The 23,379-nt window shown below is 35.7% G+C and overlaps 1 protein-coding gene across 5 annotated transcripts in view; it reads right to left on the bottom strand.

Moving 5' to 3' along the window:
- The window catches only part of PHF14 (PHD finger protein 14), a 208,877-nt gene that overhangs the window by 170,129 nt on the left and 15,369 nt on the right, over window positions 1-23,379 (bottom strand). For all 5 annotated transcript variants that reach the window (XR_008420551.1, XM_019443453.2, XM_019443454.2 and 2 more), the window contains exons 4-5: window positions 21,966-22,110; window positions 1,568-1,727 (exon numbers count right to left, since the gene is read on the bottom strand). Coding sequence is in view for 4 of the 5 variants with exons in the window: in XM_019443453.2 (XP_019298998.2) it covers window positions 1,568-1,727; window positions 21,966-22,110 (305 nt within the window). In the remaining variant the exon portion in view is untranslated. The remainder of the gene's footprint in view (window positions 1-1,567; window positions 1,728-21,965; window positions 22,111-23,379) is intronic.

Below are 23,379 nucleotides of genomic sequence, written 5' to 3'. Positions count from 1 at the left end.
AAAATGTTGAAATAACATTATATCACAAAATAAAAAACAATATATTTTAGTACTCCTCTTATATTGGGGAAGGGGGGATAGGCAGTGATCCATAAAATAAAATTTTAATCATCTATTCCAGATGGTAGTCTCTCGGGCAAAAACCAAAATCATGGGAAATGTCAACACTATTATGACAACAATCTCTCAAATTTAATAATAAAGATGAGTGTGAACATAGTGAAAAGAACATAGGTCTTTGTTCTAGTTATCAATTTACTGCCTCTCACCTCCAAGTCCACCTGTAAATATCTGCTAAATATTAAACAATGGACAAAATCCCTTTAGCATTTCTCCTTCACAGTGAGCATGATATTCTCCACCTGTAAATATCTGCTAAATATGAAACAATGGACAAAATCCCTTTAGCATTTCTCCTTCACAGTTAGCATGATATTAAGCTGTCTTAGGAGAAGTTGTAGACAGCACTGCAGGAGGAAGTTATTTCTCACCAGGGATGAAGAAGGACATCTGCCAGTGCTCTGCCTCAGCCACATACACCTACTCTCTGTGACCTCACAGGCCAAGACTGGAGACAATTTTTCTGTGGCTCTTTTAACACAGACACCACACACTACAGACATCCCACCATTGCCCCAGCTCCCTCTGCAACCTGTGCCTAGACACCCACTTGCCAAGAACTAAAGACCAGTTGTGGCCCAAGCAAACCAGCAAACATCTCTGCCCTCTAGTAGGTTGCAACTACACCTTCTCCAACAAAGTCTGAACCCCAGTCTGTGGTGGGGTCTTCCAAGTCGGTCATTCCCTGGTTACTCTCCCTCGGCCTTAGGATATCCTTTAGAGTTCTTTTATATTATAATTACTTTTCTTTTTAATTTTTAAAAATGTTTTTATTTACTTTTGAAAGAGAGAGACAAAGTGAGAGCAGGGGAGGGACAGAGAGAGACGGAGACACAGAATCTGAAGCAGGCTCCAGGCTCTGAGCTGTCAGCACAGACAGAGCCCGATGCAGGGCTCGAACTCACGAACCATGAGATACTGAACTGAGCTGAAGTCAGACACAACCAACTGAGCCACCCAGGAGCCTCTATCATTGTTACTCTTTATCATAGCTTAATAATTCTGTAAATTAAACTTTCCCTTTTAAAATCACTGTATGGGTTCTGTCTCCTGATATACTCATTAAGTCAGATAGATCTGGGTTCAAATTTGACTGTTCATCAGCCTGTGGCCTTGATCAAATTAAAATTACTTAATGATCTGAGCCTCCGGTATTATACCTATAATATGGAAAACTTTAGCCCCTATCTCATCATAGAGTCATTACTGGGATTAAATACAACTATGCGCATAAAAGCAAATACAGATAATCAAAAAATGGCCTTTTCTCCTCCTTCCCCTGATGTGTAGCCTACTACCCATTTACTCTATGCCAAAAAAAAAAAAAAAAAAATATATATATATATAAAGACACAATCAAATCTAAGTGTGTAACTGAAAAAATTATAAATAGAAGAAGACACATTACAAAGCAGACACATTAACCCATCAGAATTATGACAACAACCTTCCAGCATCTGTCTCCTTGAAAATTCCATCCTGATTGGGACATAGTTCACAGCTAGGGGAAACACCACATTTACAGGCATCACAAAACCAAGGTTCAGTGGAGTTTTCAGAAGCTGAACTCATAATTGAGTCACTCTCTCCGTCAACTCCATAGCAACCTAAAAAAAAAAAAAAAAAAGGTATGATTAAATAATTTATAAAATCACAAAACAAAAAGTGGAAAAAATTCTGAAAAACTAATGGTTTATAAAAATGATATTAAAGTCAAAACACATAAGTGAAATTTTATAAAAATACTTTTCACCTACCATAGTATGCACAAGGAAACAACCTTTTGAAAGAGTTTTAGATCTACTGAAAAAGCATTACAGAAGTAGAAAAATACACAGTTCTTTAAAAAAAATTTTAATTTACAAAATTACGTAAAAATAGAAGTTTTCATTAAAAAGAAATCAGATTACATCTAGGAACTATTGATTAACAAATATTTATTGTGCTCCCTTTGTAATGGACACTTAAATTTATATAAGACCATGTTCATGCAAAACAAACATATAATCAAAGAAGCCTCTAATGTAACTTTGGAGATGGCAGTTAAAACAAAAACCCATATAACCATAAATACAAAGTATTAATAAAAGGAAAATAAGACAGAAACCCACACAGACATAAACTAAGGCTATAGAACAATTTGAATAGCTCGGACTAGAGTCAGACAAGCTGGGTTCCATTCATAGCTGAGCCAACTTCTAGCTCTAGAAGATAGTTGATCTTTTTTAAGCACTTGCAATTCTATCTTCTGTAAAAATTTATTCATAACTCAAATTAATGAAAACGAGAAATTACTCTTTTTCTGTTTAACTTAATAATCTGAGAGAAGTTAAATTATTTAAGCAGAAAATGTGATAAACATTTTTAAAGATCCTCATAAGCATACCAAACAAACAAGATTAGTTAACATAGGTCTCTACATTTTATATTAGGTCATGTTATACTTCAACTATCTTTCAATTATTAAAAGCAAAAAGTTTCTTTATCAATGCAAATATACATGCCTGCAATTATAAATTATATTTAAAGTTACTATGTGGGTTACTTGCTTCAGCAGCACATATACCAAAGTTACTATGTGGGCTTCTAGATCTGGCTAAACTTTTTATAAAATCAAAAAGATCACTCTTAATATTGAACTTAAAAAGAGTAGATCAGAGGGGCATCTGGGTGGCTCAGTCAGTTAAGCATCTGACTTCAGCTTAGGTCATGATCTCACGGTTTGTGAATTTGAGCCCTATATCAGACTCTCTGCTGTCAGCACAGGTCCCACTTCAGATCCTCTATCTCTGCCCCACAAGTGGGGAAGGGGCAGAACAAAAAAACATTAAAATAATGTTTAAAAAAATAAGCAGTAAAATAAACATTAAGAACAAAAATAGGAGATTAGATGTCAAACCTGTAAGCCAACAGGAAATTCAGGCACAACACCACTGTTAACATTTTGGTTAAGATCAGGTTCTCATTAAAATTCCTAAAACTCAATTTTATCAATGAACTCTGTGTTAATCAGGCTGTTATTGCCTGACAAACCAACCAAACTCACTAGAAAGTGATGTCACGGGGTGCCTGGGTGGCTCAGTTGGTTAAGTTGTCTGACTTTGGCTCAGGTCATGATCTCACAGTTGGTGAGTTCAAGCCCCGCATAAGGCTCTGTGCTGACAGCTCAGAGCCTGGAGCTGGCTTCAGATTCTGTATCTCCCTCTCTCTCTGCCCCTCCCCTGCTTGCGCTGTCTCTCTCTCTCTCTTTCAAAAATAAGTAAACATGAAAGAAAGAAAGAAAGAAAGAAAGAAAGAAAGAAAGAAAGAAAGAGAAAGAGAGAAAGAAAGGAAGAAAGAGATGTCACATCCATTGTCATGAATAATTCTTTCTCAGTATAAAAATACCAAGATGTATTGGCATGAACACAGTACTGATAAATATGGAATCCAATGAAGGGCAACTGAAAAGTTAAGAGATAATTTCACCCAGACTATAAAAAGCCATTCAACCTCTTGATGATTTATAATAAAGAGCACTGGTGACTACAATAGTCATGACTCCTAAATAGTTTTCTTTTCCCTAAATGATACCTGACACAACACTTCATGTTATCTAATTTCTCTTCTTCTAGAAAGAAAGACACTATGCTTATGATAAAATATCCTTAAGAGAAAAAAAATTAATGCACAAATGGTAATAAATTACAACTTCATTCCAGGCCTGATGTATGCCCTGGTCATCTTTAAGCTTGGGTATTTCTCCAATCTCCTAAGACACATTTATTACCTCTTCTAGATAGGTTGCTTCTATACAGATAGCCAAATTATCAACCACTCAAAGATCTCTAGCCAGGTTTATTCTAAGAAGGTAGTCTAAGTGCCAAATTTTAAGGGGCATCCAAAGTGACCTCCAATAAACTAAAAAAACAAAAAACAAACAAAAACAAAAACATACACACAACAGAACAAAACAAAACCACTATAAGAAGCATATATACGCAATGATCGTCTGTCAAAAGACTCAAGACTTAGCACACAGGTAAGTTTATATGCATGCAGTGTAAGATGTGATTATCTGACCTGGTTACACACTAAATAGACAATAGGAGCCTAAACTAGAGAGTATCTTCTCACAAATACCAAAGATAGCCAATTAAAATAAATAAATAACTATATAAATACTGAATTAAATCACCCAGAAAGAACTATACACAAATAGAAAATAATTTCATCTACTCCTGAAACCAATACTGCACTGTATTTAATATTTAAATTTTAAAAAGGAAAAAATATGGATATAAAAAGAAAATAATTTACTAGATGTCATTAATTTACTAGATGTCATTAATAAGTCAATAGTCATATGTAAGTATTTTACACAATGCTAAAAACTGAATATAGATTATAATTAAAATAGGCTGGTAGGCAGAAAACTAAAAAGTTGGTTTACAACTATGACTTATATAAGCTGCCTCAAGCAGATGCCATAATTGTCACCTTTATGCTATTCAAAGGCATAAAGGCAGAACCTTATGGTTCCTTAACCATAAGGTTAATCATGTTAACCAGGACCTTAACATGATCTGAAAATTGTGCAAAAGAATGCCAAAGAAAAGATTTCTAAGGACCCAGACTACAGTACATAAGATTAGCCAAGAAATAAAAACTCATTAATTTAATATCATTAAATTGTGGTTGGTAATAATCATCTTCACTTCTGTTTAGATATACATTTTTTAGATGGCAAACCCTAAAATGAAAAGGAAATAAAATTTTCTTCTTGAGAGCAGTTATTATTGACTGTCACCAATAAAATAAAATTTTTCAATAAAGGCAACAGTAAACAAAATATTGTATTCAAAGCAAACTCAAAAACAAAATAAAAAATAATCTGCTTTTTCAAAGGGTTATACAATACTACAAGGAAAGAATCTATTTTCTTTATAAAATAATGTTCCTTTGAAGTAAATTCTTTCATCTGTATTCACACAAAGTAGGCAATTACCAAAATAACAAAGCCCCCAAGGGGCTATCTATTTTATTCATTTCATTCACCAAAATCAAGGTAAATCACAGAAAATTTCTGTGATTAGAACACAGAAAATTTCAATTCTATTTTTTTAAAGAATATTCTACACACATAACAAAAATTTGCACAGAGATTAAGCCACCTACTTACTAACAACCTCAAGAATGATTTTTGAAGGATTCTCCTTGGCAATTCCTGTTCCGTAACCTAGAAGATTGGTACTATGTAAGTTCAAACATCAACCAGCAGGTGCGTATTTCTTCTTCAGCTTCAATAAGATTGTGAGATTTATAGAGTTCTTCACCTGCCACTTTTCCAGTATTTCTCTGCCATGCCTATTGGGTTTACTGACCAAAGTTCTAACATGTTATGTCCACTCTAAACCATTTTAATTAATGACTAAATCCATTTTTTAGAAGTTTATTTATTTTGAGAAAGAGAGAGGGGGGTAGGGGGAACGCATGTAGATGTGCGCACACAAACAGGGCAGGGGCAGAGAGAAAATCCCAAGGCAGGGCTTCAATCTCAGGAACCATGAGATCATGACCTGAGCCACAGAAATCAAGAGTCAGATACTTAACTAAGCCACCCAGGTGCCCCAATGACTAAACACATTTTAGGATCTTTTTCTTTCTTCTGTACAAAACAGAATAGAAACTACCATAAAACATGTAATTCTAACTATGTAATTCTACCTATGTAATTCTGAGTAGAAGATGCAAAAGTGCAGAGAATTTTTTTCATTTGGGTAAACACTTAAAATTAATAGACATATAAAACCTATTTCATATAGTTTTTTCATGTTTTCAAATGTTGGGACATTCAGAATTTGAAAACATGTTTCTATGGCCATCTAATTAGGATCAACCTCTGAGCAACACATGAAACCTACACAAATTGTATTTAAGGAAAACTAATATAAATGTGTCTACAATTGTTCTGATTTATACAAGGGTATGGATAATCCAGTGGATTTTTTTTCCATTCAACTTTTCCCAGGGGAGCAGAAGACCTGCAGTCTTCCAACTTCCAACTATGTAACTTTGGATAAACCACATCTCTGAGACTGAGTTAAACTGATCTGCAATATGTATTCAATAATATCTCTCCTAATTATCTCTCAGTATGGAAAGAAAAAAAATAGGAACCCAAAAGTTGTCATTTAAAATTTTAAAACATTTTTTCCGTTCTTAACATCCTATCACTAAGACCTCAGATTTTTATTAAAAGAAAAAAAAATTTTAAGTAATACTATTATTTGAGAAAAGATGTGTGATACCTATGACAAAACATAAAAGAACCACAGTTCTTGCTGACTTATAAAGTTCAAGTGGTTATAACTTGAACATACTTTACCACCCAATAAACATTCACAAGATATATTTTTGCATATACTAAGAAATACAAATGGTCTAGGGCTAGTTAAAAGACAACAGACTGAAAATGAACAGGGGGAAAATATCTCTTAGTAGACCGTATCTCATTTAATGCATCAGCTAAGCCTAAGGTAACTGCTGCCAAGTGCATTACCTAATGCTCTATCACATACTATATGACACATATGTGACAGTTTTCTTCACACACAGTACAATCAGTGTATCAGGATAACTGACATTACACTCAGGGGTACCCTACTATTACAAGTCAGTTATAAGATCTTGTCACAAAGGTGTTTATACTAAATGACAAGTTGGAACTCTTCGATTTCAAAAAGAAAAGAGCTTCATCTATATTTGGATGAAGAGAGTATTCTGAAAAGTAATCAGACAGTTATACATTTTATAAGCAATATTTCAAGTACTGTCTTATAGCAAAATCTCGACTTAAACACTTCTCTTAATTATGCTTAAGAATAAGTATATTAAAAAGACGAAAAATAAAAAGAGGAAAAATTAGAAGAAAAGATAAAGGAACTATACCAAAACACTAACCTATGGTTGTCTGGATATTAGGACTATTAGAAATGTTTCTTCTCTCTGTTCTACATTTTATTTACTATCTGTGTATTATATCAGGATGGACAGTTTTCTCAAAAATGAAACATTCAGGAAATTTCTGTTTAAACCATGAGATGTTTAAGAAAAAAAAAAATCCATGGCTGAATTATAATATAGAAGTTTGTCACTTAGGCACCTGAATTTAAAACAAACAAAAAACCCAGCAACACTAGCTTTCCATTATACTTCAGAAAATTTCCCTTTCCCTGGATTAATTTTATATAAAAATTCATTCTGGAACTTAAAAAGTAGTACAGAGAGATTTATAGCTATAACTGTATAAAAATGAACATTCTAACATTGAAAAATACCACAAAGTTAACAAGCACAGGAAAGGGTGGAAAAAATATTTACAAGAATCAAAAATATTAGCAACACATACAAGACAAAGGATTAACATTAAAACAAATTCCAGTAAATCAATGAGAAAAAGACAAGTAGAACCTATCAAGAAATGACAAAGGAAATGTACAGCAAGTAACAGAAAATAAAATGCAAATGACAAGATACCAAACCTCACTCATAATAAGGTGAGCGCATATTTTAATAAAATGAGAGTCTCCAAAAGATTAAAATAAAATTTACTAATATGTAGTGTTATCAAGTAGTTTGTACACTATTGTTAAGAATGTAAATAAGTACAGTTTTTGAAGGTCATTCTGGCAATTCTTTTTAAAAGTTAAAACATACTTATCTTTTTTGTTTGTTTACATTTATTTATTTTTCAGAGACAGAGACAGAGCACAAGTGGGGGAGAGGCAGAGAGAGAAGGAGACACAGAATCCAAAGCAGGCTCCAGGCTCTGAGCTCTCAGCACAGAGCCCAACGTGGGGCTTGAACTCACAAACCACGAGATCATGACCTGAGCCGAAGTCGGATGCTTAACTGACTGAGCCACCCAGGAGCCCCAAAACATAATTATCTTTTGATTCAACAATTTCACTTCTAGGAATCTATCCCACAGAAATTATTACATGAATATGTATGACACATACTTGTTAGTACTAAATATAAGTAAAAAACTAGACACAAAAAGAAAAATAAAGACATCGTTGAACAGTTCTATAACTACGTACATTAAAAAGAATAATGTATCCATATGTACTCACATGAAAAGAATCTCAATATTAACAGATTAACAAATAAGTGAAATAAGACAAGTCACAGGGGAAAAAAAGTCCACGGTATTTGTACCATTTATTTAGATAGAGACAGAGCCAAGCAAATGCATAAGTGATATGTGTATTCACATATATACACTGGAGCCTGAGTGAAGGGATTCCCACTGGTCAAATCTGGACAATTTAACCATCAGAAAGCACAATCTGGTAATAGACGATGAGAACATAGTAATACTGAAAAGGAAAAATGGGAGAAGAAATTCTCTACAAAACAAATGCTGCCTAATAAACGCAGAGGAATGACAAAATTAAAAACCCCATCTTGCAGCTACATACATAATAAATGATTCTGGCAAGAACTCATATGCCACTATGCAAAAGATTACTGGAGAAAAGGATATTAATAGTCTCCAACTTGTTATGCCACAGATTACTGATTAATTACCAAAAGAAAAAGAAATGGTTTTAAAATGGAGAGTTCTAGTTGACATCACCTTAACTACCATCAAATTGGCATCATAGTTCTTTTCATGTGGTGGTAAACATCATCAACATAGTATTCTTACCAAAAAATGTTTAAACTGAATCTAATCATGAGGGGAAAAAAAACCAAAAAAACAAAAAAAGACAAATCCAGGTTGAGGGAAATTCTACAAGTTATTCTAAAAAATGGCTTAGATTCTTCAACACATGGTCATGAATGACTCTAAAATGTGTTTTAGATTAAAAGAGACTAAGACACAAAAAGCAACGCATAAACATGAATGGATCTTGGATGGGGAGTAGGACAGTACCACAGTGGTAACAGAGGTATAGAGGTCACAAGAAGAGTTTGCATATTACTGGCCATTAAATTAAAAAAAAGAAATTTAACGTTTATTTATTTTTGAGAGAGACAGAGCATGAGCGGGGGAAGGGGCAGAGAGAGGGAGAATCCAATCCAAAGAGGCTCCAGGCTCTGAGCTGTCAGCACAGAGCCTGACATGGGGCTCGAACTCATTAACTGGAGATCATGACCTGAGCTGAAGTCAGATGCTTAACCAACGGAGCCACCCCGGTACCCCCTCATTAAATTTTTTTTTAATGTGTTTATCTATATGCACATGAGAAAGCAAGAAAAGTCTGGAAGAATACACGCCAAAGTTTTAAGTATGTTTATCTCTATGTGGTATGGAAGATGTTCATTTATACTGATATGTTCTACAATGAAAATGTATTTATGTAATATAACAAAGTTAAATGAATAGCACCTGTAGGGGAGTTAGACTACCAGAGAGGGATTGGTGTGAATACAGACCAAATTAATTAGTGATTTCCTATGCAAAGAGAAGCAAAATTCAGATGAAGAACAGTAGTTCACTGTTTTTACTTTATGTACTTCTATGTTTGCAATTTCTGTACATATTTATATGTTACTTATATTTAATAAGAAATATTTTAATAAAAATAATTTTTCAAATCTCCTAGTAACATAAGACAGTAACACTCATTTAACACCTCTACATTTAGGTTGTATTTATAGAACATAAGGAATCTGGGTAGAGGGTAGAGCATATGTGAAAGCCCCCTAATATTGGAAAGGCAAGTCATTCAAATTGGCAGGTTATGGAATCTAAAAGAGTCCTGCTGTGAGTGTGAACTTTATTCTAATGGGACAAAATGATTTTAAACGGAACAATATGAACAGATAGGCATTTCCGAAAAATTAGCCCTGAAGACAGTAGGAGAGCTGGAGCAAGAAGAGGCACATCTGTTTAGAAGTTAACACCCCAGCTCCCATCTGCCTCGAGTCTCAACCTTCTACTGGCTTAGACACCATTATTTTTTGTTTTCAGAGTTTCGTTATCTCTTCCTCTCTATGCTTGCTCCCAACCATTTCTATAAATAAATAAAAAGCATAAATTTCTAAAAATCTCTTGGTGAGTCTTGTTACCTGCCTTATATGAGAAAGTGTATTTTATTCTACAATGCCCTGGCTCCTTGCCATGACCTACACCTGCAGCTATAGTAAACTCCAGCATGACATCCAACTATGCATTCTCCTTCTCTCTCAAATTTTACTTCCTTCTAAACCAATATCATTCAAAGGATGATCGTCCCCACCTCCTGCAGGAGAATCCTGAGGTTACCTTTTAAAACTGTAGATAATAGAGTCCCACCCCAGGCCTATTATATCAGAGTCTCTAGGAGTAGAAACCAGAAATCTGTTTTAAACAAGCACCTCAGGTGATTCTTTTCCACAATGAAATCTGAGACCACTGGAAAGAACATCAGATAACTAAATAGATTATCTCTATTCTAAAAAGCATTAATATGTATTTTGTACACCACCCAAATATCAGTCACAACCACAGGAGAAACAGAAAACATATAGGAGATTTAGAATCTGACTACATAAAAAACACAGGTACTTGTTAGCAAGATATTTTCAGATTCCAATCCTTATATAGGTAAAATGGCTTCAATCATTCAAGACTCTATCTCCAAACAACGTATTATCCCTAATTCATGTAGCTGGCAACAAATAGAACAAAAAGTATTTGCCATGATTCTTTACCACAGGATAAACAACCACAAATTCATCAAGGTTTTACTTCACATTTTCTTTTAAAAAAATAAATAAAAAAGAGGGGTGCCTGGATGGCTCAGTCGGTTGAGCTCAGTCCAACTTCAGCTCAAGTCACGATCTCACAGCTCATGAGTCTGATCCCCTGCGTCAGGCTCTGTGCTGGTCACACATAGCCTAGAGGCTACTTCAGATTCTGTGTCTCCCTCTCTCTCTGCCCCTCCCCTGCTGTGTCTGTCTGTCTGTCTCTCTCTCTCAAAAATAAATAAACGTTAAAAGAATTTTTAAATAATAAAAACTATATGTACATAAAATATCTCTAAATTGTATAACACTCATTTCTAAAAATAAACAAGGTTAATGATTGTCCTAAAAACATTTTTCACAAGAAATATAACTTGTCTATATGAATACAAAGTAGTCTCTGCTTTGATGAGCTTATTTTAATGAAAAGTAGCATAATGCTGAAAAGCAAGGAGCCATGTAAAACTGATTTCTAAATGCAAAGAAAAATTTGCATTAACAGTCCATAAATGAATTTAATAGTATAAAATGTGGTAAAATTCATAAATACCTTAAAATTTCATAAAAATAAAAAGCAATAAGCTAAATGCAATATATTCAGAAATATATACTTTAGTGCAAGGATCAGCACCCTATCCTTTGCATATCAAAATAATAGGATGCGACAGGAGTTACTCAAATAAGAGAGCTGAAAGCTATAAAGAAAGAGGGAAGGAGAAGGGACAAAAGCAGGGAAGGAGAGTGTTTCCATCTACAGAACCAACAGTTCCAGCCAAGGAGATACCTAACTAGGTGTTTCACCTGATAGCCCCTTGCTAGGTGTGTCTCACCTGACTGCTCCTCGGTGCTGAGGACCTGCACCGAAGCCTCCTGAAGTAACCTTAAAGTTACCCTTCGCTCACTGTTATACTAAAATCTCCTCCTATGGGCGGAGCTTTCTGCCATTTTTTGAACACATGATGTATGCACTAGCATGTCGACATGTTAAGCATGTACAATTGAAACAGAAGCACCTATGTAAGTTCCCTACAGTACTCCCTAATACGCTAAATAAAAGCTTCCTGTACTAACCCCATGGGAGACAGTACTTAGAGAGCTATCTTCCTGTTTCCTTACTTGTAACAATAACAATGCTTTCAACCCTTCCTCGGGTTGTGTTCAATTTGATGCACCCCAAGCAACAAACCTCTTGAGTTCAGTTACAAAAAGAACACATGCAACTGACTCACAACTCACAAAGATTTACCAATAAGGTATGTTGCACTCAATACACCCATAGCACAGAATCTATAATTCATTTATAAAACTGTATTCTTCACTCTTATTTTACATGTTTTCTTTCCTCTATTATATATAAACAGCAGAGACTATATCTGGTACATCCTCTAGTTTCCTAGCACAAAGTCTTAACATTTAAATATTTATAGAATCGGGGCACCTGGGTGTCTCAGTAGGTTAAGCGTCCGACTTCAGCTCAGGTCATGATCTCACAGTTCTTGAGTTTGAGCCCCACGTTGGGCTCTGTGCTGACAGCTCAGAGCCTGGAGCCTGCTTCAGGGATTCTGTGCCTCCCTCTCTTTCTGCCTCTCCCCTGCTCAAGCTCTGTCTCTCTCTGTCCTCAAAAATAAATAAACATTAAAAAAATTTTTTTAATTAAAAAAATAAATATTTACAGAATATTTAATATTTAAATAAATTTATTTAAATGGTAGTTAATGTTTACATCAACACCATAGAGAAAGCTGTGCTCACCAAATCTCTCCCTTCAATCCTCTCTAGGTGGCAAAAAAAAGCAATACTAGAGAGACAGAAATGTTGATGGGACCTATGACTCAAAGACAGCAACAGGGAAGTCTAGTACTGGGGAAGTGGGGGTACACAAAAGAGTACTTTCAATACTTTCAGTGGTGTATGTACATAATAGATATTGCTACAGTCAACAGAAGGCAGGTCCTGGAGGGACTCATGCATTAAAGCCCTTTGTCTCTCTTAGTCCTTAGTAGAGAGAACTGGTAGGATCCCAAGTGATTCCATTAACCCTTTCCCCTGTTGACTTGTGGTTAAGTTTCTACCTTTGTTAGTCTGGGAACCTGATAAAGAGTAGAGTATCAATTGTGTTACTTGGAAATATTGCTTATGGTAAAAATGACTCTCCTTGGCAGACTGCACCTGAACTGAAAGTAACAATAAATGGGGGCGGGGGGTGGGGGGAGGTGTATGCATAGCCCAAAGAAGATGGCTCCCAGATGATTATTTGCTTGCTATAGGGACTATTACAAAGACTCACAAAAAATGAAGACCTTGGAGGCAACCTGGGATTGCGTTCTTTTAGCCTTCTCAATAAACTGGTGCTAAATATGCCCAAAGGGTAGCCCTGAAAATTTTAAAGTTTAGATACCCTGGTAATCATTGCAGAGCTACTTCTCTGTATTATCAATGGAACTAATGTTTTCATGTGTATATGAAACATCCTGGGATCTTGTCAAAATACAGATTCTAATTTAGAAGGGACCTGTGATTCTGCATTTCTAACAAGCTCCCAGGTTACACAGATGCTACTGCTTAATGCTGTGGATCCATGAACCATACTTTGAGTAGCAAAGCTTTAAAAAACTACTGAAATAGGTAAGAGTGACATTTTAATTTAAATACTAGGAGTTGCAGAACATTTTTAAAACTTATTAACTTTAAATACAGCAAGAATTGTTATACAGGGAGAAAGACCTTGAAAATGAAAATAATTCAGCAGTCATGAAAGTTCCTATTAGGATAAGTGAAGAACTGACACTTCTAAGAGGCTGCTAACTCCATTTCAGGGGAAGACAAAATTAAAATGGAATAAGAACATGGTACACCTAGAAAGAGACAAAAAAACAAAAAAATCTAAATTATCTGGATCAAGTCACAAGTCATGACTTATTTTTTCAACTCAGGGTCTAATTAACATGGGCTAGCAACAGTGTAATGACCCAAAAAGGGTCCAGAAGATATATGTTGACCAAGATGAATATTATTAGACTGAGAATTATCATCATTACTCCTTCCCAGAAGATAAAATCAAACCAAAGATTATTAAGCAAGGTTTTTGTTTTATTTTTATTTTTCTATTAGTAGACTCCACTGATGTAAAACTAGTGATGATGAAAAATTCTTCATAGCTCTATTAATCAATATAATTTATTTCTAATACTACCTAAGTATTACCAAAAATAACTTAAACGGAGACTGAGGAGTATATCCATATCAAAACAACCCTTTCTCAAACATACTACTCAATACTACCTGGTAAAGGAATTTTTTAGACTAGACAAACACAAATAACCTATAGGAAATCAACTTAAAAAGGATCAAAGTAGAGGGGTGCCTGGGTGACTTGGTTAAGCATCCAACTTTGGCTCAGGTCATGATCTCACAATTTGTGGGTTCAAGTGCCGCATCAGGCTCTGTGCTGACAGCTCAGAGCCTGCAGCCTGCTTCAGATTCTGTCTCCCTGTCACTCTGTCCTTCCCCCGCTCACACACTCTCTCTAAAAAATAAACATTAAAAAAAAAAAGAGCTATACTCTTAAAAAAAAAAAAAAAGGACCCAAGTACCATGTTTGATATGTTTACTGACAAACACCCTATAAGAATTGTATTAGAATATATTAACCATCACTTTAATTCATGTCTACGAAAAATACATTAATGTTTAATCACACTTGTCCCCTGAGCCAAAACATAACGTAAAATTACCAAAACTAGAAATGTTTCAAGCTATTAGTTCTAACTCTAGTAAGAAAGCAAGGGGGAAAAAAAAAAGAGGGAATAAGATAATCACAATTATACAACACAATCTCCAACATTAACAAAGGAAATGGGAAATTACACTAGAGAGGAAAAGTTGTAACATAATTAAAAAAAAAAACCCTCTCAAGAATTATGTTTTACCTATGATTTATAATTTGCACCTTAACTTTGAATTTATCTGAAGTTCACAAAATTCACAAAACTACCAACAAAGCAATAACACCACAACATATTCACCTAAAGAGGTAGAAAATTATTCAATTTCCCCATTTATTGTCTTTCTTATTTATTTATTCTACATATTAGCTACCTCTCAAAACACTTACAAAGCTTCACACTCAAGAGCATTAATTTCCCTTTCCTGTCTTCTCTTTTTCCTTCTTCCATAACAAAAATAGGTCACCAATTCTAATGACTCAGTCTTAGAAGAAAAATGAGCAATCATTAGCAAATACTTAAGAACATTTGGAACTTGAACTGCCATTAGAGCTGGTTAAATGAATTATGCAGGAAAATATGCTACATGACTTTACAGACACAACTTGCTTTGACCTAAATGGAATTACCACTCAGCTTGATCATCTTTGTCTGCCCTGTCTCAGAAAGAGTTTTTGGCTATTTTTAAAAAATCAGAACTACCTTAAAATAAGGTACATTTGACATAAAAGAGGCTATTCAACCTGAAGGACAGGTCCCATTATGAACCTTTAATACAACTCTAAGCATGTCAAGGGTACTAATGGGGTGCCCTTCCAGAAATCTACATTTGTTTGCACAATGAATCTACTGGGTAAGAACTCATACTAAGAATCCAAGGTGCATTAAGTCTGAATCAAAGACAACAGAACATAGAGGTAGTACATAGTACTGGTCCCCAGTGGACTCAGGCTTGAGTCCCAAAGGCAGGAGCTTTAGAAGAGTAATTGCTTTACTATTATAGCTGTGCAACCTTGAGACCACAAGGCCTCAGCAGTCTGTGCACCCGCACCAAGAGACAGCACCCTCAAAACAGATGGGGAACTATATACATTCAAATACCTCCAGAGAAAAAGCAACTGACAAAAATGAGTAAGTGATCTGGGAAAGGATTATGGTGAGACAAACTAGGCTTCACCAGCAGGAGGCAGTCCTATTCAACTCTAGCAGACCGTTGCCCTCAGAGGAAATACTGCTGCCAGCACTTTAAGAGAAGTTTGAAATCCAAAACGTGTGAAATAAATATCCCAGTTTTTCAATGTTAGGAACCAATTCAATTTCTTAAAACCACTGTGCTAGCTTTAGAAAATATATCCATGGTCAAACCGATGACCTATGAAGTAGAGATAGTGCTTTCGGCATGGTGAGAAATCAACAACATTAACAGGAGTGGTCATGCCTGCATCACACATCAGCAATGAGATTTATGGATATAAGCAGTGGTAACATATTTGTGATCAACAGTGGTGATGAATACAACAAACACATCAGCCGCACAGCAGCTGCTTTTGATAGTCACCTATTCTGCACCTGCTCCAAGGAATCTGAACATGCTGGGAGGGAAAAAAAAAAAGGAAGAAAACAAAACAGACATACACACAACCATGTTGAACTAGTCTGTTTATATTCATTACCACTAATCACAAGTGGTCCTTTATAGCTTTCTGGCAATAAAATATACACGTAATACACATACAAACACACACACACACACACACACACTTTATAGCTTTCTGGCAATAAAATATATTTTTATTATATTAATATTAAATATTAATTAAATATTAAATTAAATAATAAAATATAAATATATTTAATACATACACATACATATACACACACACACACACACAAACATATAGTATTATGTAAACATTTCCCTAGTCCATTTCATTCTTCCAAATAACTATTTTATACCAACCTCTCTTCCCAAATCTCCCACACCTCCCTCACCTCTACTCTTCTGCTAATGACTTTGCTTCCCATTTCACTGAGAAAACAAGAAGCATTCAAAAAATAAGTTCCACAGCTCTAACCACCACATCTAACAACCTACGTAATCTGTATCCATATATCGTCTCCCTCCAGTTACTCTGGCTACTCATATTTACTCAGTCTCTCCACTTGGTGTTGGATCCTATCCCCTCTAGCCTTATACTCAAAAACCTTGCTCCAGCAACTCCTTCCTTTTCTCTCCTTAAATGATCATCAACTCTCCTTTTCCACTGGTCACTTCCATGTTAGTATAGCACACTAACATGTTATATAATCTCTGCATCTGTGGTACACAGCCTCTAGGATGGTCCCAATGATCAGTGCCCTTTATATTAACAATTTTAGAAGGTGCCCTCCTACATTTAAAGTTAACTAGGGCTGATCTGCTGAATATGTAGAAATTATAGTATTTATTTCTAAAATTAGGTTACAAAAGACACTAACTCTCTCATATAATTGCTTCTATCTCTTTCTCTCTGATCACTCATTCTGAAGAAAAATGTCCTGTCATGAGGATACTCAGGCCCACACAGTGAAGAACTGAGGTCTCCATTCAAGAGCCACCAGAGAATGGAAGCCTACCAAAAACTAGTTAAACAAGCTTAGAAGCAGATCCTCCAGCCTCAGTCAAGCTTTGAAATGGCTAAAGCCTAGGCCAACAGCTTTGACTACAACTTCATGAGAGACCCTAAACCGGAATCACCCAACTAACCACGCACAGATTCTTGACCATTAGAAACTGTGTGAAGTAAAAAATGTTTGTCGTTTTAAACTGATATACTGTGGGATAATTTGTTACAAAATACATAACTAACACATCATCTAAAATAAGAAGAAACAAACCCTCCCTCAAACTCCATAACCCTTTTAGCAAAGATCCCATCTTGCTGCTTCTCTTTATATAAAAAGTCATCATAGGAATTGCATTTAATCACTTTCCTTCTTCTATCCCCACTTGAACTCTCTTGAATCAAGATAACCACTGATGCTCATGTGACTAAATTCAATGGTAAACTCTTGATTACCATGCTGTTTTTGTTCTGCTTGAGAATATTCATTTCTGCTACAGAAAAACAAAATGAGATATAAACTTACATGTACAAAGTAAAGCATGTGCATACACACTGACAGAAAAGGACAAAAAGACCAAGAAACATTTAACATTCTTGAGGCACCTAGTTACTAAGTATAGAGAAGACAAAGAAGAATCAGGATATACTAAATACACATGAGACATGAACACAATATACATGAGGCCTTAGTATGGCCACCGGTCAGTGACACCATTCTGACTCCATGTGTCCACAGCCTAAAAACACAAAGCCCATGGCTATTTTGTAGGTTAACTGCAGAACTAAAGCTATAACCAGGCATACTTGTCCCTGGATCTAAGAGAGTGTGACTTTGGCCCAGGGTACCATCTATGTGGGCTCTCGAGCTGAAAAGGCAGAGAGAGCCAGGACATACAATACAAACTCTGTATACCGTAAGATTCAGGTGATCCTTCCACCAACTTGTACTCTATCATAAGTGTGTTAACTAATCACATTTTTTTCCCCTTGCTTCTCTTCATGTATTTTATATTTATTTAATAAACCACGTAAGGCGCAGTTGGGTGGCTCAGTCAGTTGAGCGTCTTGATTTCAGCTCAGGTCACAGTCTCATAATTAATGGGATCAAGCCCCATGTTGGGCTCTGTGCTGACAGCATGGAACCTGCTTGGGATTCCCACCCGCCCCTGCCCCTTCCCCATTCATACACTCTCTCAAAATAAATAAGCTTCAAAGTAATAAATAAATAAATAAATAAATAAATAAATAAATCAACCAACCAACACCAACCAACCAACCAACCAACCATGTAATATAAGCATTTTGTCCATAAACCTTTTCTCCCACAACCTTTGAGGTGGCTTGTCTGGCAATATACTTGGGAGTCTACCATTGCATTAGGATAATTTGCCACAGGACATAGTCTTCATCTGACTCTAAAACCAGAATCTGATAGTTACTCACTTTCTCTGTTTGAAACATTTCCCTTACATAGCTTCTGTGACAGTACTCCTGGTTCTTCTCCTATCCCATTGGCCATGTCTTCCCTATCTCCTCTGAAGTGCTAGAACCACTTTACTACTCCCCAGATAGCATATCCAGTCTCACAGCTTTAAATAAGATCTACAGGCTGATGAGTCCCAAATTTTTATCTCTGGTCCCAACATCTTACCTAAACTCCAGACAGTTTAAAACCAAATTTTTACTATCTACCTCAAAACCAATTCCTCTCTTGCATCATCGCAATGGTCTCCCTGATTCCCAATTTAGACCCACTTCAGTCTACTCCCAACCCAATGATCAGAGTGATCCTTCCAAAACATAAATCAAATCATATTAATCCTCTGCCCAAAATTCACTTAGGTCTCCCCACATCCATCACAGTCAAATCTAAAATCTATGGGGTGCCTGGATGGCTCAATCGGTTAAGCATTGGACTTCGGCTCAAGTCACCATCTCACAGTTTGTGAGTTAAAGCCCACATCAGGTGAGCATGAGCCCCGCACTGCGTCAGCCCTGCTTCTCTCTCTCCATCTCTGTCCCTCTCTGCCCCTCATGGGATTCTCTCTCTCCCTCTGTCTGCCCCTTGCTCACTTGTGCGCGCGCACTCTCTCTCTCTCTCTCTCAAAATAAAAAAATAAACTGTAAACATTTAAAATAAAATAAAATAAGGAGCGCCTGGATGGCTCAGTCAGTTGAACGTCCAACTTTCGCTCAGGTCATGATCTCATGGTTCATGAGTTCGAGCACTTCATCGGGCTCTGTGCTAACAGCTCAAAGTCTGGACCCTGCTCCGGCTTCTCTGTCTCCCTCTCTCTCTCTGCCCCTCCCCTACTCACACCCTGTCTCAAGAATAAATAAATGTTAAAAAAAATTTTTTTAATAAAATAAAATTAAAAAATAAAATAAAATCTATGACCTGCAAGGCCTCACCTGGTTTAATTCCATCTCTACCTCCACCACTCGCAAGCTTGTTCACTTAGTTCCTGCCATTATATAAACACTCCAACCATGTTCCCACTTCAAGATCTTTACACTTGCTACTGCTTCTTTCTAGGGCGCTCTTTTCCCAAATAGTTGCATGACTTGCTTCCTTACAACCTTCAGGTCACTGCTCAAATATCACCTTATCAGAGAGGATTTTCCATTTCACCTTTTGTAAACGCAAACTTCCACCTGCCCGTTAACCACCCCCATCCACAGCATTTCCAATACTCCTTGTCCTGCTTTATTTTTGTCCATAGTCCAGACTACCACCTGATATATATTTATTTTTTAGTTCTTCATTGCCTGTCTCTCTTACTAGACATTAAGCTTCAATGTTTATATAACATGCCTAAAACCTATAGAATGCAAGCATATAGAAGATACTCAATAAACATTATTAAAAAAATAAGTGAATGAGTAATAGTAATAGGAAACATTTCCATAGTTGAGACTTGGCAGCAAGGAAGGGAAGCTTCATATGAAGGCAAGAGAACTGGCCACAGAAGCACAGACCCTGCAGGTCCCATAGGCCCAGACGAATACCAGAACTATTTGGGAGGAGGGCTGTAATATCAAAAGAGCAGGTAAAGGCAAGGCCACAGAAAAACTGCTCTGTGGTTGTCATGGCCCAATAGAAAAAAATCAGCTGACAAGACGAAATAACAACTTTACCACAGAGAAACTTGGAAGACACTGTCTCAACCAATTGATCAAAGTAACATCACCAATAACTGGAAAAATAAATATTCTATGCTTCTTAATATGATACAATGAGAACACAACTCCTGTGGCATTCTTGCCAAAAGCATGTCACCTGAATCTAACCATAAGAAAAGATAAAAAAAAAATAGTATTAAGGACATTCTATAGAAGAACTGGCCTGTATTCTTCAAAAATGCCAATGGCAGGAAACACAAGGACTCAAAAATGTTCTAGATTAAAGATGACCAAATAGGCATAATGACTGAATGCAATGCATAATCCTAGATTTTATTTTGCTCTAACTGACATTATTGGGATGACTGGCAAAATATGAATACAGTCAGTAGATTACATAGAGTTCAATCAATGCTGAGTTCCTGACTTCGATAATTACATGGTTATAATTATATGGTAAGAAAATGCTCTTGTTAAGAAGTACACACTGAGGTATTTAGGGGTAGAAGGGGACATTATGTCCACGGTTTATCCTCCTAGAGTTCAAAACAAAATTGCTACAGGACAGAAGATAAAATAGCAAAATATTACCATGTGGGAAATCTGAGTGAAGAATATATAGGAATTCTTTGTAGTACTCATAACTTTTCTGTAAGTCAGAAATTATGTCAAAATAAAAAAAAAAAATAAGTGAAAAAATACATTAATGAAAAAGGTTCAAAAATAAAATGGGCAAAAATATTCTCAATATATTATAGCTAGTCACTCTTAGCTCAGATCTTAAAAAATAATCTCTAGAGGTGCCTGGGGACTCTTGATCTCAGTTCAGGTCAGGACCTCACAGTTCTTGAGACTGAACCCTGCAATGGGCTCTGTGCTACAGTGGGGAGCCTGCTTGGCTGCTTGGGGTTCTCTCTTTCCCCCGCTCTCTGCCCCTCACCTGCTCGTGCTCTCGCCCTCTCTCTCTCAAAATAAATAAACTTAAAAAAAGACAATCTCTATAAATACTGGTTTAAAATTGAAAATTATAACCAGGAAAGAAGAAACTATGTATCACTAGACTTAGAATGTAACTTTTTTTTTTTTTTTAATTTTTTTTTTTAATGTTTATTTATTTTTGAGACAGAGACAGAGCATGAATGGGGGAGGGGCAGAGAGAGAGGGAGACACAGAATCGGCTCTGAGCCATCAGCCCAGAGCCTGACGCGGGACTCGAACTCACAAACCTTGAGATCGTGACCTGAGCTGAAGTCGGACGCCTAACCGACTGAGCCACCCAGGCGTCCCAGAATGTTAAATAACATTCTCCCAGACTAACATACTAGACTTTTTCCTGTATTTAAACAGACTTTTTTTCTGTATCTAAATTTCATGTAAAAACTAGAAATAAATGCCATGAATGAAAATATTGTAACACTAACCTTCAAATAAATGTTATGATTTCCATATAATATTTCTATTTCAATCATTTAAAAACACATTTTTAAATTAACATAATCTGAAAAATAACACCCTCATACATTGAGGATTTGAGATGTCGCTTCAATTGAAACACCATGAAAGACTGTAGAAGAACTTTAGAACAGTACAAATGCAAAAGACCTGATTTTACTCATTTAAATTCAGTGTCAATTAGCTGTTTCGACAAGGAGACAAAACAAAACAAAATTACCTTCATGGACCGTAATGCCACAATTGTCACACTGAATTATTTCATCAGCATCCTCGCTATTATCTCCAAGACAAACACAGCAAATCAGAATGTGGTCCATTTTTTGAGAACTCCAGTTTTGACTCTTCTCAAGAATCAGCGAGTCCTAATATTAAAATATATCAGAAAAATCACGTTTAAATTAAAAGATAATTTCAATAAATAAAATTCCCACTTAAAGTTATTTTATGGATTTCTAAAATTATGCTGCATTCTCCATTCTTTTAGTAATTTCAAAGCATATTACACTTGAAAACCCATCTCTTTGTCAAATGACCCTCAAAGCACCCTCTAATTTTTCATTTTCTCTACAAGTCCCATATTCTCTCTCCTTTAAGAAATGAAAAAGCAAGCATGCAACTCTTCATCTGCTTTACCATTCCAGATTATAGTCTGACCCCTTAAACTAGGAGAAAGGAAAAATTAACTCACATGTAATTATTAACCGTACAATGGGTTTAAAAAATATAACACAGTGTTCCTATACTTTGGAAGCTTATACTCTTACCTTAAGGGAGACAAGACACACATATGTTAAACAGGAAAAAAAATCAATTCAAGATAACATATAAGCAAATATGTATGTGATGGCATAGTTACAGACTCTATACTCCTTAACTGCTGAGGAATTCAGAAGTTCCAGGGTCATCAAATTACTGGATGACAGATACAAGAGAGCCTGCATAGACATATCTGTGTATACAGAGACAGAAAACTATCTAAAAAGGATCCAGATTGTCTAGTTGCTAAAGAGTGAGAGTACTCTAGTAGGGTCGTGTCAAGAAAGATCTAGTGTAAACTAACAAAGATATGGAGCTAATTATAATATAAAAGGAGGAAGACATAATAAATATAAAGATAAAATTAAAGAAGAGTTTACCTGTCTAATTTAAACTGCATTACAGATTTAAACTTTAAATGGTTAACAAGACAATGATTCTTATCATATATCACCAGATTGGACATTGTACAAGACAGCACTTGAGTCTATGTATTTTAAAAACCTAACCATGTTTTTTCATATTCCTTTAAACCAATAACCACAGATAACATTTACAGTCATCATTTCATAGCAATTGTAAATGACATTTGTATGATACTTCAATGTCACAATAACATTTTTTTTCAATTCTGTGTTATACATCTAAATTGCAACTGATCTGTAAAACAAATCAGAAATGAAGGAAAAGTCAACAAGGAGGCAGTGTCACTTCTCTTGAGAATCTTACTACTTTAAAATTGGGGGCACTTGTCGATTGAGCATCCAACTCCTGGTTTCTGCTCAGGTCACGACCTCATGGTTTCATGAGTTCAAACCCCACATCTCTGCTTGGGATGCTCTATCTCCTTGCTCGCTGCCTCTGCCCCTTACTCA

The sequence above is a fragment of the Panthera pardus genome, unplaced genomic scaffold (genome assembly GCF_024362965.1).
Source record: "Panthera pardus isolate Hobbes unplaced genomic scaffold, ASM2436296v1 HiC_scaffold_8, whole genome shotgun sequence".
Taxonomy (NCBI): Eukaryota; Metazoa; Chordata; class Mammalia; order Carnivora; family Felidae; genus Panthera; species Panthera pardus.
This window is presented reverse-complemented; position numbering and strand designations above follow the sequence as displayed.